We start from the raw sequence: 18375 nt of genomic DNA, 5'->3' as shown, positions 1-18375 counted from the left end.
TAATGTGCTCAATTCTTAATATTCACTAACATTATAGTCAGCCAGACAAGCTAACGCTGGAGCAAACAAACACACAATCATTCATAAGTTACAGTTGTGCTCTTATGTTTTTGGTTTCAAACGAGCCTCCATAGATCTTTCTTATAGAGCCTGCTGCTGGTTGTGATTATGGAGAAGTTGTTGAAGTGTGAGGAGCTGCTGGTTCCTGAAGTACTTTTCCTTATTCTGTATTCTCATTTCTAAATGTTCTCTTTGATGTTACTGAGAATAGAAACTCTGGACTTTACATTATTTCAACGTTGTTTCTGAGACATACGATCGGCCTCCATTACTATGGAGAAGAAGCCGTGGGCGTGAATCAGATCAAATGAACATCATACTGCAATGAAGAAGGCTTTAAACTAGCGATTGAGACCATAAACACATTTTGAAAACGTTTACTGAGGTTAGAAATCAAGTGAGAAGTTGGTGAATTCTCCATTGACTTGTATAGAGACGGTCGCCCCCTGGTGGCCTTTTGATAGAATGCAGCTCGAAGTTACTTCCGCGTTGGCTTCTTTTCAGAGGACCGGAACTCCCCGCCTGAAAAAAACCCCAGATAAGCAGTTGTTCATGTTTTGTGCTGATGATTTTAACCAGGAGAGTTTTCTTCCGATCCAAAGCATAGAAGAGCTCAAACTGTGAGTCACGTAACTTTGTCTATGTGGTGAAATGAAGGATTTGTACTTCCAGAACCAGGAGAGCCCGACTCTTTAACCAACAATATCCAGCTGATTAGAATTATGTATTTCTCTCTGTGTGTATCTTTTTGGCTTTTTTTTTTCCTGCTTCACGGTACGAGTAGCACAAAAGATTGGAGTTTCAAAATAAAATAAAAAAGAACATTTTTGAGGTACAAAAGAGAAACTGTGATACATGAGTTTAAAACAGGAGCTTTTTCTAGATTTTTATTTTAAATAAAAATTAAAAAGACTCATTTGTGGATTGGACTTGAATGCATGCGCCTTACGTCTGTGTATTTTCTGTATGTAGACAATAAGTAATAAAGACCATTTTAAAGAAGCCATTAATTATTGTAATATAAAGTAGTTAAATTAAAAACCTTTCTTATTGTGTAGATTGATGTGAGTGTGTAAGTCTGGGCAAGTTTGTGTTTTAAAAGAAAAAAAGACAAATTAATACCTGAAACCAGGAAAATCATGTTTGCCAATGTTGTCTCCTAAGTGCCGTGAGATTGGTTATTCTTACCGTTGAATAATAGTCTTTTAGTGTTTTTGGGGTAATTTAAGTTGAAGTAGCACAAATAAGAGTCATGTGATAATGACTGCGCTGGGCCACAGTCCTTTGTCAATTAGCTTGATTTGACAGGGATTTTTTTTCAGGTTTTGAAGCTAGTTCAAAATAAAACTAAATTAAAACTAGTCAATTCCTTCAACATAAAACTAAATAAGTAAGCATGATTGTTGTTAGAAGACAATGTCGTAATTATGAGTGCAAATCTTCGTAGAAGTGCGGATGTCGTAATGGTGACGTACAAAATCTCGCCATTAAGACATAATTAAAAATAAATAAATTAGGAGACGTAGATTTCGTCATTACACGATAAAGATTACAAGAGATATTTCATATAAAATTACAATTAAAAGATGACGTCTACGATAAATTTTGAGCTAGCATTACAAAACTGCGAAAACTTGTCAAATCAAGCTCATCAACGCACAAAAAAAGGGCCCAGATATTCTATAAATAAAGTCATATTTTTCTACAGTTGAGCCCCAAATTTAGCCAATTAAAGCGTTAAAGTGTTCACATAAATATTTACGACACGACAGGAAGTAATATATCGTGACTATTATGACGTAACATGCCTTCCTCTGTTTTGGGTTTGAACAGCAGATTCTGTTTTTAATACAAAGTGTAATTGGTTTTAATTGTAATATACTCTGTTGTAGTATAGTTGATGTAAAAATATCTTAATTTTGTATTTCTGACTGTGGATATTAATGGGAAATAAAGAGGAAATTATAATAATACGACCTATTGAATCATGTGATTTTTTTTTTTTACAGGCATTTTCACATTTTTGCAGATATTTCTATGGATGTTTTTGGTTAATATTGATACAAAGATTTAGTGCTGATTAGCTTTGAGGTTCCAATAAGTCTGTTTTTGCTGCTACATTTGAATCTGATCATTTTGGAGTTGTTTTATAGTTGATTGTTTTTTTATTTTAATGCTTTGTTTGGGTCTGTTCTAAACCGCATACTTTTCCTTCCCTCCTTCCTTCCTACCTACCTTCCTTCCTTCCTTCCTTCCTATCTCCCTTCCTTATTCCCTCCGTCCTTCCTTCTTTCCTTTCCTCCCTTCCTTCCTTCCTCCTTCCATTCCTTCCTTCCTTCCTTCCTTCCCTCCTTCCTTCCTCCTCCTTTCCCCCTTCCTTCCTCCTCCCTTCCTTCCTTGACTTGGGGACAACAGGAGGGTTAAACAGTGGTTTCAAGTTAGCTACAGCGAGGGTATGTTCGCTTCCTGTTTTCAAAATAAAAGCACCAATTCTATCATTATGGTTTTCTTAATAATAAAAAGGTAACAGGTGTTTTATTTTGTGAAAATGACAGGAAGTGCGTTACTTGAGCGGCTCCGAATTCTCAGGAACAAAACTTTAAACAGGTGTTATTTGGACAAATTAGCGTCACATTGTGGATCTAAAGGGCTACTTTACTTTCTTCCTAAAAAAGGTTAGAAATGTGGATAAAGTGGTTTATTTACAGAGTTAGAGCTAAAATGAAATCAGCTTCAGCCTGATGATTTCAGCTCGGGTAGGAACGCAATGCATTGTGGGTTATCGTGTAGTTTACTACAGTGTAAACCAGGGGAGTCAAACTCATTTTCAGTCAAGGGCCACATACAGAACAATTTGATCTAATGTGGGCCAGATCATTAAAGAGAAGGAAGGAAGGAAGGAAGAAAGGAAGGCAGGCAGGCAGTCAGGAAGGACAGATAGAAAGAAGGATCCTTCCTTCCTTCTTTCTAGGAGGAGAAGGAAGAGAAGACAGGAATGAGAGAAGGAAAGATGGAAGGAAGAGAACACAGGAATGAGAAACAGAAGGAATAAAGGGAGGAAGGAAGGAAGGAAAATAAGACAGGGAGGAAGGAAAGAAGGAAGAAAAAGAAGGGAGGAAGGAAGGAAAAGAAGACATGAAAGAAGGAAAGAAGGAACGAAGAAAAAGAAGACAGAAAGGAAGGAAGGGAAGATGGAAGGAAAGGAGGAATGAGGAAAGTGGGCCGTACTGGACCCCTCGGCGGGCCTGATCTGGCCCACGGGCCGCATGTTTGACATCCCTGGTGTAAACGGTCTGGTTACTATCTGGTCCTTTAGTGTGTAGTATAGAAGTGTGTAGTATGTAGTATGCGGTTTTGAACACAGCCTTTGTTTGTTTTGCTAATGCTAGCTTAGCCGTTCCCCCTCTTGCGCAACACATCCTGGACCTTTTCTCTCTACTGGATGCAAAGAGATGAAGCTTGATAATCGTCCTCTCATGTAACTGTAACGTCAAAGTCTTTCCGTTTAAATCCTTAAATCCACATTTCTAGACCAAACACGTGAGCGCAGGTTGCAGAGGTTGTCCTGTTCCAGCCTCTGCATCCTGCGTAAGGAGTCGCATGCTCGGCCTCCTGGCTTTAAGTCCTCATGTCCTTCGAAGGATATTTGCTCCTGAAATGAGATACGACTCCATTTTTTTTTTTTAAACTGACCTCGCAACAAAAGGCTTTCTGGGTAATGAAGTCCTTCAAAGTTTAAGAAGTTAAATCTCTTCCTGCCTGAATAGAAAGCCTCGACAACCCAGAAGATTCCCGTCTGTGTCCCCATGAGGTCGGTTTCTCTGTCATCCGAAGGCGTTCCCATTGCGAGCCGCCTGAGCGCTGAGCCGGTTCCTGCTGCGGACGGGGCGGTCCCGGCTGAAGATGGTGTCCTGGTCGCTGTCCAGCTCCGACTCGGACATCATCAAGCTGGAGTTGTGCTCCGTACTGCGGTGTTTGATACCTGCAGAGATGAGAGGTTTCATTCTGTTATACCTTTTATATATTGTACATACTGTCAGAGACTCATTTTAGATTCAGCTGAACTTTGGAGGGTTTTAGATTTTGTCCCCCATCTCTTAGGCTGCTGTTATAATTCCTTTTAATTATTCATTTACACATCATGACTACCTGCTGTGATACCACATCACCAGGAGACCAAATGAACATGAAGTGTGTTTATGTGTGTGTAATGACTCATCCTGTTCATACTGACCATTAGATCCTTCATCATGGAGGACTAAACCCACAGTCCTCCTTCTGTGGAAACATGGATTTAAAAGTTGATCTGAAGCTAATATGAAGCTTCAGCGTCCAAATGAGTCAAATCTTCATCTTCTATGTTTCAACGTTACGTGGAGGAGTTCAAGTACCTCGGGGTCTTGTTCATGAGTGAGGGAAGGATGGAGCGGGAGATCGACAGGCGGATCGGTGCGGCGTCTGCAGTAATGCGGACTCTGCACAGATCCGTCGTGGTGAAGAGGGAGCTGAGCTCGATTTACTAGTCGATCTTCGTTCCTACCCTCACTTCTGGTCATGAGCTTTGGGTAGTGACCGAAAGAACAAGATGGCGGGTACAAGCGGCTGAAATGAGCTTCCTCCGTAGGGTGGTGGGGCTCTCCCTTAGAGATAGGGTGAGAAGCTCAGTTATCCGGAGGGAGCTCGGAGTAGACCCGCTGCTCCTCCGCATCGAGAGGAGCCAGATGAGGTGGTTCGGGCATCTAATCAGGATGCCTCCCGGACGCCTCCCTGGTGAGGTGTTCAGGGCACGTCCCACCGGTAGGAGACCCCGGGGAAGACCCAGGACCACTGGAGAGACTATGTCTCTCGGCTGGCCTGGGAACGCCTGGAAGAGCTAGATGAAGTAGCTGGGGAGAGAGTCTGGACTTCCCTGCTTAGGCTGCTGCCCCCGTGACCCGACCCCAGGTAAAGCGGAAGAGGATGGTACCGCACGGTAATAACTCAGACTGATGAAGCTCAACAGAAGCTGATCATCTACTTTTAAATGACTGAGTGGAAACACTGTGGATTTAGTCTCCATCACTTTACATTGAAAGCACATTAGAAGGAGATCTTTTAATAGCCAGTATGAAGAACAGGAGGAATGATTAGAGAGAGGAAAACCTTTCACTAAATACACATCTGTCTGAACCCATAACATAAGAGATGAAACCATCAGTATTACACGTATTATTATGTCTGGAAACAGCTGAAGAGAAGTGACTCACTGAATTTGGGTCTGAGCTCCACTCTCTCCTGTTCGTCCATGTTGTCCAGGATTGTGTATTTGGTTTTCTTCCTCACTTTGGTCTGTCTCCTCCTAAACACAGTCAGCACACAGTGAGAACACTGCAGCAGCATCACAGGATCACAGGATGACAGGTTTATTAAACATTATTCTGATCTGGCTTCGAGTGTTTCACCTCTTGCAGCAGCAGATGAAGGTCCAGCTGACTGACAGGATGAAGACCATGAGCATGAAGCTGGTCAGGATGACGTACAGGACTCTCCACTCTGACAGGAAGACCAGAGCCAGCTCACTCAGTTATTAATGATTCATCCTTTCACATCAGAAAATATGCCCATTACAGTTTCATAGAGCTCAGAGTAGGGCTGCAGCTATCAATTATTTTTGTAATCAAGTATTCTATCGATTATTTCATCGATTAATCGAGTAATCGAATCAATTATTTTGCCTTATTAAATAGCGAAAGTAAAATTAAACCCATTTATGGATTTAACTTCAGTTCCATCTGAAACATTAAACGAAGCTTCGATTCATGAAAAACTACCTCGATCATTTTTTGTAATAGAATTATTCGAATAATTCGAGTAATCGATTCAGCCCTAGCTCAGAGTCCAAACCCCATAGATGTTTACATTTTAATTAGAGCAAAAGAATCTGAACTAATAATAAATTCAAACATTTACTGAAAGAAAAAATAATCTGAACTTTTAAATGTTTTGTGTTTGGTAAAAATAAAAAAAAGATGTGAAATGCCAATAATCACCACAGTTACTCTCCCCGTCACCAAGGTAACGGCGAATTAGGTTCTCTGTCCAGAAGGGGTCGCAGGTGCACTCCTTGGTGATCGGGTCACACTGTCCTCGGCCCGAGCAGCGGAGCAAACACACTGCAGGACAAGAGACCAAACCATGAAGATGATGTGTCACATGATCCTCAGAAAATAACTTTATAATCTGAACATTTACATATTTAGATTTTAGCATTTCTATTAGTTTAGCTGATGTTAGCCTCCTGTGTGTTCACACTCAGAATATCAGAATAGAGAGAAAACATCAGAAAATAATAAAGGAAACTAAACCGATCTTGAAATGAAATTGGTGTTTGGTGCTTTTCATATCTAAAATGAGTTTTTAGAAATATATTTTAGTTTATATTCATGTGTTTTGGTAAATATATGGTTATAAGAGTCCTCCACTGATTTAGCGTTGCACTTAAAGGATCAGTAACAAGGTTTTCCTCCTGTCACACAGTATTCAGTCATTTAGTGCAAAAAATGTATTTAAAAGTAGACGATCAACTTCTATTGAGCTTCATCAGTGTGAGTTATTATATCAAGAGATATCTGACACATTTACTGAGTGGAGGAGGAGTATTCTATGTAGTAGTAGTAGTATTAGTAGTAGTACTCTATATAGTAGTAGTAGTATTTACAGTTGTTTTAGCATCATATCTCCTCTTAGTGTTTCCTGTTGAGCTGTGGTGGAAGTATAGTAACAAAAAGACTTTGGCTCAAGACCATGAATAAGAAATGTTGGCGATGAAGAGATGATCACATTAATAGATGAGAAGCAGAAACAGACTCTGGATCAGCTTTGTGTGAAGGGTCTGAACTCACAGACGGTGTCGACTCTCAGCACTCTGAACAGCAGGTATTCACTCTTCTCTCTGAGCAGCTGGTTCCTCAGCAGACTCACCAGCCTGGAGCCAGAGAGCGGCCCCGAGGGGCCCCGCACCGAGAACCGCAGCACTGTGCTAAACACAGAACACAGAGTGAAAACATGAATGTTAGTGTTTATGTAGTGTTAGTCTTAGTTTTCTTGTTTCAGGTATCAGGAGGAAAGCCTTGATTAGTAGAAGCTGTAAAGGATGAAATAATGCTGACACTGTGTTTGGTACTAACCGTTATCTCAACAAGTCACACTGAACACTAGACAGTCACCATGGAGACAATGAAAAGAAAACTAACACTAAGATCACTAGGTTCATTTTAAGACTTTTTCTTGTGAATTCAGACATTTTCTTCTAAACACATTAAATAGGTCATAAATGTATTTCTAAAAAATGTGTAAAAAGCATTTCAACCATTTAGATTTGAATTGTGGAGCTAGGATTAGCATAAACCCTCCCCTGCTGCTGTAGAGGTATAAATACATTCAGCACACTACTACTACTACAGTCTACAGTTAGCTGAGTTAGCCGCCGAGCTAGCCACCGAGCTAGCCGCTGAGCTAGCAGCAGAACACTCTCAGACGTAGCGTCCATGTTTCTGGTAGAGGTGGTGACTTTGATTGACAGGTGACACTTGGTAGGGGGCGGGGCTTCAGCGGACTTGGCGGCCACGCCCACAGCGTTTGGGAGCAGAGAAAGAGGCTGATTTTTACACAACTTTGAAGCCTAATTTCATATATTTGGCGATTTTTTCGATCTTTTCTGTGGTATGTCAAACTCAGAACACATATTTATTCTTACTCTACACAGACTTTACATTTCCTAAAAATGAACCATTAACGACCTGCAAGTTACTATAAAATAAAGCGTCTAAAATAAAGCGTTGGACTTTTTACACAACAGTCAGTCAGCTGGTAAATCTGTGAGTCGATCAGTCGGTGAACCAATCAGAGTGAAGCAGCCAATCAGAGCTGGTACCTGAGGTGTGAGTGTCCCTGCAGCGCTCGGACCTGGATGTCGTTGTCCAGAACGTGCAGCAGAGCGGCGAGCTGTCGGACCACCGTGTCTCTCTGAGCAACGCTGACCTGAGACACCGACACCAGCATCTCCAGCTCCACCTCCTCCCCTCCACCCGGCTCTACGGAGGCCCGGCAGGGACACACTGCAGTCATCTCACAACGCCTTTTACCACAGATATAAACTCACTCAAAGACACAAACATGCAGCAAACAGCTCGTTTTCATTTTCCTGCAGCTTTTGTTTTTGTTTTTACTAAAAACAGCTGATTGAGCAGAATGTGGAACTGATGATAACATTTACTTTGTGCATCATTTATGTCTCTGTGTGTAAATTTGAATATGATAAAAACAGACATGCATTGAAATTTGGACATTTTTAATAGTTATAACTTAAAAAACATCCTCTATTCTTTTTTTTGTATCATCACTTAAATATAGATTTAATCAGGTTGTGTGTCCTTCCTTCCTTTCTTACTTCCTTCTTTCCTTTCTCTCCTCCCTTCCTTCTGTCCTTCCTTCCTTCCCTCCTTCCTTCCTTTCATACTTCCTTCCTTCTGTCCTTCCTTCCTTGAATGATTTATCAGTTAAACAGTGGAGACTTTTTCCTTCCTTTCTTTCTTTCTTTCTTTGCTGTCTGCTCTTCCTTCCTTCCTTCCTTCCTTCCTTCCTTCCTTCCTTTCTTTCCTCCCTTCTGTCCTTCCTTCCTTCCTTTCTTCCCACCCTTCCTTCTGTCCGTCAGTATGTGAAGTATTTCCAAGTTTTCAACAGAAGTGTTTATTAACTCTTAATTTTATCCTCATAGATTATAATATCATTTGGGGATTTATTTATCCTACCACCACTGTAAGCTTTATATTTCACCACTCAGCTCATCTCTTTTTTAATTCAAATAAAACTTTTGCATCAGCCTCATAAAGCATTTTACGGTTTAGTTTAGTTGATGAGTTTTCCCCTCCATCCATCACACAGGTTGTTACCTTCCTTGTTTCTGAACTGAACAAAAAATACAAAACAGTACAAATAGAAATGAAAAGAAAGGTGGTGGTGTTTAGCTCAGTGGGTAGAGCACCCGCGCCATGTGTAGAGACTACAGTCCTCACTGCAGGCAACCCTGGTTCGAATCTCGCGCCGAGTGGTCCTATCCTGCATGTCATTCCCCCCTCTCTGCCTCCCATTTCCTGTCTCTCTCTCTCTCTACTATCTACATTAAAGGCAAAACAATGAAAAGAAAATGACCATTTTTAAACCTGTGTCAGCATATTGAGAGCTTCCAGGAAGGAAGGAAAAAGATGGACATTTCCACAGATTTGTCTATTAATTTGCTTTTGTAATAAATGTGTTAAATTGTAAAGAGACTTTATGGAAACCCTGTATAAAGAAAGTAAGTAAGGTAACAGGAGAGGAGACGGTTGCTTGTGTTGACTCTGAGCATCACAAAGCTGCAGAAAAACTCCAAACAACAGCTGATTGAGACCAGACGGAGCTGAGAGAGTCCTCCAGCTCTCCGTCCTACCTGGTCGGACCTCCACAGTGGCCGTCGCGGTGCTGGAGCGTCCCTGAGCGTCGGTGACTCTCAGCTGGAAAAGGTAGGTTCCTTCAACCAGGTTGGACAAGTAGAGCGAGGCCTGAGTGTCCGAGTCGTACAGCACATCCTGCACACAGACGCTCATCAGACCAAAACAACATAAAATACTCTAACATCTTAAAAAGGAGTCAAACTTATTTCTTAAGCTTTAAAATGTGATGAAACACAGGGAAGCTTTGTGTGGCCATTACAGTTCATAATCTCAAGACAAACCTCCAATCCTATCTGATCTAATCCTAGTCTGTTTGAAGTGATCTAATCTATCAGTCAGCGGTGAGGACTAACCCCAGCAGCAGGACTCTGGCTGTCTCGGACCCAAAGGTAGTGAACATCCGTCTGGTCTCCCTCGGTCATGGAGCCGCGGAGGACGAGAGAGTTGTTGGGCAGAGTGAGAGTGTGGCTGCCGCTGGCGTGAGCGATGGGAAGAGGACTTCTGACTGCAGGATGAGACAGTACTGATTATTCTATTATGGATTCATTAGAAATACTTAAAAAAATCCATCCAAACCCGTCTCACCCTCTTGGACTCTGACGGTCAGCGAGGCGCTGTCTGTCGCCCCCTGCTGGTCACTGACGGTCAATCTGAAGGTGTAGCGTCCCATCCGGAGGCCTGTCGCCGTGGCAACCGCCTGCTCTCCACCCTCCAGCTTTAATCCCGGAGGACCACTGTAGAAATATGACATGGGTTATAAATCTAATTAGTTCAAAAAGAAGTTCAAAAAGTCTGAGGTGAGTCGTACCTGGTGGCGTCCCAGTGGTAGCTAACAATGGCGCGGTCGTCAGTGCTGCCGCTGCCATCGAGCACCACGCTGCTCACCGGGAGAAACAACTTCCTGTCAGGACCCACAATGGCCACCGGACCACGGTTTGACCCCCCGACCTCTGATACTGAACACAGACACATCTGTCAGGTTTACTGCTGTTATTTATATGTTTATTATATAGTGTGCTTCCTGTCTCCTGTGTTTATTATTCACCGGGCTCTGTGGCAGTCGTAGCAGAAGGTGCAGCGGCGACGGTGGTTGTTGTTGTTGTTGCCGGGGCGATGGTGCTGCGAGGCGGCGTGGTGGCAGGGTCAGAGGTCACCGCACGGATCAGAGGCTGAGTGGCAGGTGGAGCTCCGACTGCTGACTGGAACAACTTCACTGCATCTGTAAAGCATTAAACACTCAGTCTGACTCATACTGGTCATTTAGACTGCGGCTGAGCAATAAATCAATATTATATCGATATTGTGAAAATAAATAAGTAAATTAAATTAAATATTATATTATAACAGGCTGGTATGTTTGTGTGTGTGTATGTGCGTGCGTGCGTGCGTGCGTGCGTGCGTGCGTGCGTGTGTGTGTGTTCAGTACCAGTCGTAGGTTCATGGGGAAGCGAAGCGTCTATTTTAACTGTGAGCGTCGTCTGTTCTACGGGGTTTCCAAGGGAGACTTTCAGGGGTTGATCTGCAGGAGCAGGAGGAAAGAAACAAACTGGAGGTCAAATATCTCTGGAGAGCTCCTTCAATCACAGACTCCTTCATCTAAAGTGTGACACACTCCTTCCTCCCAGTAAAACCAGCACTGCTCCCAGTACTGTGCAAGAACAATATAATCACTCAATACCAATATTACTCTTGTAAAATAATGTCACGATTATTTTTATTATATAATTTTACTATTATTGTTCTTTATTCTTTTTCTTATTGCTGCTCTTCTATTTTACTGTCCGCTTGCTGTAATAATGCAGATTTCTCCATCGTGGGACTAATAAAGGAATATCTGATCTTAATAAACACGTAGAATTATTTTAAATCTTTCTGTCACGATTTGTGTTGCTTCCAGTTTTTTTTTACATCATAACAAATGATAAATGGCCTGTTCTCATATAACAACCACTCAAAGCGAGTTATTTTAATTTTCTACACTAAAGTGACCTCAATATAATATAATATAATATAATATAATACAGTACCTGTCTGTGTGGGCGTGTTGCTGGTCCAGTGGGGCGTGGCAGAGCTGGAAGGTGAAGCCCTTATATCTTTGCTTTGCGAGGAGGCTGTTGTTGGTTTCCGTAGCGACAGCCATGATGATGATGATGATGATGATGATGATGATGATGATGTAGAACTGGTGCCGCTCTGCGTTTTGGTCTGTAAAGAAGCAAACAAACGAGGAGAAGTGAGAATCTTTCTGTTTCGGCATCGTCCTGTTGATGTTTCTGCCAACCTGAATAAAACCTCCAGTAATTAATATTAAAATTTAATGATAATACACTTTCTATGCATTGGTAAATTGTAAATTACTTGTAACACCTCAGGTTTTAGTATGTTTTTGTCTGTATTTCTTTACTCTTTATATTGTTCGGAACACCCAACGAGCCCTGATGGGTTTTATTCCTGCACATTTCTCTTCTGTTAGTTAGTTAGTTACTAATAAATGGAAGGTTGGATATCGGCCTGTAGCTGGACAGTGTAAAGGTTTAACCCATAGACTGTATAAAAGAAATGGATGTAACATCCGTGACGTCACCCATTGGTTTGTGGACTGCTGCTCAGAAGTCAATAGTATCGGATCTGGGCAGCGCCATCTTGAAAATTTCAGGTGCATGCTGGGCAAAATAAAAACACGGATTCTACTTATGGGCATGAGGCAGAGCCATGGGCGGAGTGGGGAGGTTGCTATGGTTGCGAGGGCTGGATCTCAAGGACATTGGTCAATCAACCTGTCAATCAGGACGTAGCCACGCCCTAATGCATACCCTGCTTTATCATCACATATAAAATCAGGGAGGCCAAAATGTCCCAAATGAACATCATACTGCATTGAAGAAGGCTTTAAACTAGCGATTGAGACCATAAACACATTTTGAAAATGTTTACTGAGGTTAGAAATCAAGTGAGAAGTTGGTGAATTCTCCATTGACTTGTATAGAGACGGTCGCCCCCTGGTGGCCTTTTGATAAAATGCAGCTCTAAGTTACTTCCTGGTTGGCCTCATTTCAGAGGACCGGAGCTCCCCGCCTGGTTTAACCACAGCTGTTTTAAGGGAATCTGGAAATATCTGTTAGAAGTGACGTATTTATAATCTTCAAAACATGAACCGAAACACCGTCAAACACCTGCTTAATAAATGCAACAGGTGCAGGGTCAGTACATGAGGAGCTACATTCACTGACAGTCTTGTAAAGCTCAGTTAATGTAATACAGGCTTTGCTGAGATCAGTAGTGTTTATATCAGTGTATCACTCGAGGTTTCAAATGATGTTTTCTAACTTACAGTGTAAAATGGTGAAATTCTCCTTTAACTTCATCACTCACCGTTTTCTCTGCAGCAGCTGCATCAGCTGGTCTCCTGGTTCTGTCCTCGTCTCCCCGGCTCAGACTCCCCTCAGACGAGGCTCTGTCTTGGGCCACGCTGCTCTCCGTCGGCCCCCTCTCTAACCCTTCCTCTGCCTCTGATTGGTTAAACTTCTCTCCTCCGTTCAAGGATGGTTGATGGGTCATCAGCTCAGCCTCTGCTCCTCCTCCTCTTCCCCCGCCCCCGCCCCGCTCCTCCAAGCTTCCCTCTGAGTACTCCACATCCAGCATGCCAGGGTCAGAGAAGTCCTGCTGGGGTCCATCAAAGAGGGCGAGGTCCTTCAGAGCCTCCAGGTCCCCAGGGGCCTCAGAGGACCTAGAGAGGGGCCTCCAGCGACCGCCGTACGGCTCGCCTCGCACCAGAGACTGCAGCACGAGCGTCTGCTGCGACGTCCGGCGCAGGAAGGCGAGGACAGAGTCGGCGCCGGGTCGCTCTTGGGGCTGACAGTTCTCCCTCTGCTGGCAGCTCAGGACGTAGCAGCGGCCTTTGAACATCCAGGCCAGGTCGTAACCCGGCAGGTCGCAGCACGCCGCCACGCACTGCGGCAGCGACGCAACACCCGGCACACGCAGGATACCGCTGCTCTCCACCGCCGGAGACACCACCGCCTCAGAGAAGGTCGCCCCCTGCCAGCACTGAGACGCCACTACAGCTGCAACAACACACAATAACAGAAGAGCATGTGTCTGTAGACCCGGAGACCTGCAGATTCAGACCATAGACTGTATAAAAGAAATGGACATAACATCTGTGACGTCACCCATTGGTTTGTGGACTGCTGCTCAGAAGCCAATAGTTTCGAATCTAGGCAGCGCCATCTTGAAAATTGCAGGTGCATACTGGGAAAAATAAAAACACGGATTCTACTTATATGGGCATGAGGCGGGACCATGGACGGAGCGGGGAGGTTGCTATGGTTGCGAGGGCTGGATCTGGAGGACATTGGGCAATCAACCTGTCAATCACGACGTAACCACGCCCTAATGCATACCCTGCTTTATTAACAAATATAAAATCAGGGAGGCCAAAATGTCCCAAATGAACATCATACTGCATTGAAGAAGGCTTTAAACTAGCGATTGAGACCATAAACACATTTTGAAAACGTTTACTGAGGTTAGAAATCAAGTGAGAAGTTGGTGAATTCTCCATTGACTTGTATAGAGACGGTCGCCCCCTGGTGACCTTTTGATAGAATGCAGCTCAAAGTTACTTCCATGTTGGCCTCATTTCAGAGGACCAGAACTCCCTGCCAGATTCAGACCCCTTGGTTTTTTGCTACAGCGCCCCCTGGTTTGTGTTATGCTAATGTTACCTACTCTGCAGACCCGGACAAAAAGGTATTGAACGTTAATCACATCATTCGTTTCATGTCATAAAAGTTTTTGGATTTTATTTATTTAGTCCAAAAGATTTTTAAAAAGTTTAAAAGTAATCCAAGCTTCACATCTTGGTGTTTTTATTTGGACTTTGCCCTGTCGATAATCCATAAGGCATCTGAACGGTCCAGACTGTGTGCAGTTGCAGTTTTACAGTCAACCAGTAGGTGGCACTGTCAAAAAAACACAAGGGGTCTGACTGTGCAGGTCTCCGGGTCTAAAAGGATACTGAATTTATTTTGTCTTCTCTACGTGGAGACAAGTCAAATTAAAAATATTAAATGTATATTTCTGTTAAAGGGTCATTCCACCAGTTTTAAACATTAATCAGTTTCTCGTCCTCCTCAAGTCTGTGAACATTTGTTTGTATGTGTCTTCTGTGGCTTTGATGAGTTTTACAGGATATATATCATCAATCTGGGAGGTGTGGAGTTTGTAAGGTGTGTGTAATGTAACCCTCCTGTTGTCCTTGAGTCAAAGAAGGAAGGAAGAGAGGAAAGGAGGGAAGGAAGGGAAGGAGGAAGGGAGGAAGGAAGGGAGGAAGAAGGAAGGAAAGGCGGAAGGAAGGAAGGAAGGAAGGAAGGAAGGAAGGAAGGAAGGAAGGAAGGAAGGAAGGAAAGGAGGGAGGAAAGGAAAGAAGGACGGACAGAGGAAATAAGGAAGGGAGGAAAGAAGGTAGGAGGGAGAGAGAGAGAAAGGAAAAAAGGAAGGGAGGAAGGAAGGAAAGAAGGAAGGGAGGAAAGAAAGAGAAGAAGGGAGGGAGGGAGGGAGGAAAGAAGTGAAGGAAGGAAGGAGGAAGGAAGAAAGGGGGATGGATGAAGAAAAGGAAGGAAGGGAGGAAAGAGAGAGGAAGGAAAGAAAGAGAGAAGGAGGGATGGAGGGAGGAAAGAAGGAAGTGAAGGAAGGAAGGAGAAAGGAAGGACAGAAGGAAGGAAGAAGGAAGAAAGGGGGATAGATGAAGAAAAGAAGGAAGGGAGGAAAGAGAGAGGAAGGAAAGAAAGAGAGAAGGAGGGAGGAAGGAAGGAAGGAACAGTCAAAACAGATGGGGTCAATTTGACCCGGGAGGACGACAGGAGGGTTAACAGGAAACTAATATTTTATTTTAACTTTAAGATTTTGATGCAGTTTCATTTTTCAACATGTTTTCAGCTGCGTTCACATTTATCCAGATATAAGCTGATTAAAGGAAACAGATACAATGAATAACAAAGATCTTTAAAAGGATATGAAAATGGCAGAGAAGCTCAAATTAAATAAAAGTTGCATTATGGGATATGTAGTTTGTTTGTTTTTTAAGCCATACTAGAAATAGAGCCTTACAGATTTAGAACTTTCTGTTTTTAATGTCTCTCACAAATAAAAAAAAGACCTATATTAACCCCTCCTATTGTCCTCGAGTCAAGGAAGGAAAGGAGGGAGGAAGAAGGAAGGAAAGGAGGGAAGGAGGGGGGGAGGAAGGAAGAAGGAAGGAAGGAAAGGAGGAAGGAGGAAGGAGGAAGGAAGGAGGGAAGAAGGAAGGAAAGGAGGGATGAAGGAAAGGAGGAAGGAGGGAGGGAGGAAGGAAGGAAGGAACAAGTCAAAATAGATGGGGTCTTTTTGACCCGGGAGGACAACAGGAAGGTTAAAGACATAATAAGACATGTCTGTATGTTAATCACTAAAAGCTACAGATAAACATCCTGCAACCTGGTGTTGAACTAACAGGATGTGTGCAGATGTTGTCGTACCTTCCACAGCGTGAAGCAGCAGCACAAATGTTTTCTCCCACATGTTGAACGAGAGTCTGAGAGTCTGAAACAGAAGATAGAAAAAAAAGAGTTTAACCTTGTTGTTAGTTCACAACTTCAAAGAAATGAAGAATAAAAGAGTTTTCTAATGATGGAAAGTGTGTTTCCTAAATAGTGACTAACTGAGGTCAGAAATGAACATAGTGACAGAATATATTGAGATGAAAGGTTTTTATCAGGGAGGAGGAAAAACTGCTGAAAAATGACACAAACATAAACATCAAAGCATTTCAACACAATAACTAATAAACAAAAAGTACAAATCTAAATTAGTTTAGTTTATTAACATTATTAGCTAAACATATTGAGCCAAAACTGACCATGAAAAGCTGCTAAAACATATAAAATAAAACTGTTCTTTCAGTCTGAAAAATATTACTTAATATTACCTATCTGGTTCCAGATTCTCAGATGAAGCTGTGCTGCCTTTTATCTGTTTTATATCATTTGTTATAATATAAATATTGTTGAGTTTTGGTTGACATAACATCACCTATGTTCTATTTTCTGACATTTTACCAACTAATAACTAATAACTAATAACTAATAACTAATAACTAATAACTAATAAAAACAGAGAGAAAACCAAATCTATAGATGAACCCATGATAGAAAGAATTATTAGTAACAGGCATTAAAACACACCTCGACTTATTAATATTAAATTTAAGCTTATATTCAAATTAATTTCTTTTAAAATAATAACCCACACAGCTTTAAATCACACGGATTAATCAGCTCATGATCAAATAATATCATAAATATATATTTCAGTGTATATTTCAGGAGCTCAAACGTTATTTAGGTTGAGTAGGTGATGTTCAGTTTCAGCACCACGCTGCCGGACAGCGCCACCCGGAGCCCCGCCCGGCAGGAAAACGCGCTGCTCAGCGTCTCAAATCTAACGCACCTCCTCCATCCTTCTCAGAAATATGATTATAATTTCATCATCATAATAATAACCAACAGATATATGAGAGTTTAAGTTGAGTTATTTTAACCTGAACACGTCACAGCTGTCATGACAGGTCGTGATTCCTGCTGCTCAAATGATACGCAGAAAAAACCCACCAGTCCAAACTCACATTCACATTTTATATATTTACACATCTTCTCACTTAAAGGCAGAAATACACACATGCTGACATAGTTTTAAAGACAGTTTATGTATCTGGATGGTCCACTTTATAATTCGGCTCATATTTACCTCACATATGCAAAAGTCTTTTATTAAAACTTTCTATTTATTCAGTGGGATCATCCAACCTGCCTGCTGGGCTTCTTTGGGATGAACTGGTGCTAAACTTGGGTGATGGTTTAAAATAACATCCAGACTTGAAGATGACATGTTTGTATATGTGTGTAAATATAAATCCGCATCGAAAAGCGTCTTCTAATTTCTTATCAGCTTCTTCTAGATCATTTATTTGACTTCAGCATCTGTTCATTTAAAGGAAAACGCAAAATTGGTGAGTCTGTAAATGGAGTTCTGCGTGAGAGACGACGCAGGATGAAAGGACACACACACACACACACACACACACACACACACACACACACACACACACACACACACACACACACAGCGGTTTTTTAAGACCTGACAGGAAACGTTTGATTACCCAGTTTGGATGCTGTCGGCGCTCCCAGTTCTCCCAGTAGAATCTCTTTACTGGTTCTCCGCAGTGGTCCCAGTCAGCTGTGCAGGTGACATACTGGTTTCCTGTCCGGGTGGGGTTTAATGGGGGCTTTAATTGGTTACACGCTGCTGCTGGACAAAAAAAAACACACACACGCACACACACGATCAGCTGTAAAGTCAGCGAAAATGGAACAAGCTACATCCGGTTACAATTTTCAGAATAAAAGAAGATATCATTTTGGAGGGTTAAATGACTGTAAATGGAGCTCAGGTGTCAAAATGTTGTTTTATGTTTATTCTGAACATTTTGACTAATTAAAAAACAAGAATAACACACACACACACACACACACACACACACACACACACACACACACACACACACACACACACACACACACACACACACAGCGGTTTTTTAAGACCTGACAGGAAACGTTTGATTACCCAGTTTGGATGCTGTCGGCGCTCCCAGTTCTCCCAGTAGAATCTCTTTACTGGTTCTCCGCAGTGGTCCCAGTCAGCTGTGCAGGTGACATACTGGTTTCCTGTCCGGGTGGGGTTTAATGGGGGCTTTAATTGGTTACACGCTGCTGCTGGACAAAAAAAAACACACACACGCACA

The 18375-nt window shown here is 42.3% G+C and overlaps 1 protein-coding gene across 1 annotated transcript; it reads right to left on the bottom strand.

The window, feature by feature from the left end:
• Nucleotides 1–3884: 3884 nt before the first annotated feature.
• On the bottom strand, nt 3885–16091 carry kiaa0319 (KIAA0319 ortholog). The gene is made up of 15 exons (XM_053327692.1): nt 16049–16091; nt 12903–13594; nt 11558–11735; nt 10957–11049; nt 10576–10749; nt 10339–10486; nt 10116–10264; nt 9884–10035; nt 9527–9665; nt 7973–8132; nt 6942–7078; nt 6090–6212; nt 5502–5592; nt 5307–5398; nt 3885–4042 (listed from the first exon to the last, which is right to left on the bottom strand). The coding sequence occupies exons 1-15, from the start codon at nt 16089–16091 to the stop codon at nt 3885–3887; spliced, it is 2529 nt and encodes an 842-aa protein (XP_053183667.1).
• Nucleotides 16092–18375: the final 2284 nt, after the last annotated feature.

The sequence above is a fragment of the Scomber japonicus genome, chromosome 10 (assembly GCF_027409825.1).
Source record: "Scomber japonicus isolate fScoJap1 chromosome 10, fScoJap1.pri, whole genome shotgun sequence".
Lineage (NCBI taxonomy): Eukaryota > Metazoa > Chordata > Actinopteri > Scombriformes > Scombridae > Scomber > Scomber japonicus.
This window is presented reverse-complemented; position numbering and strand designations above follow the sequence as displayed.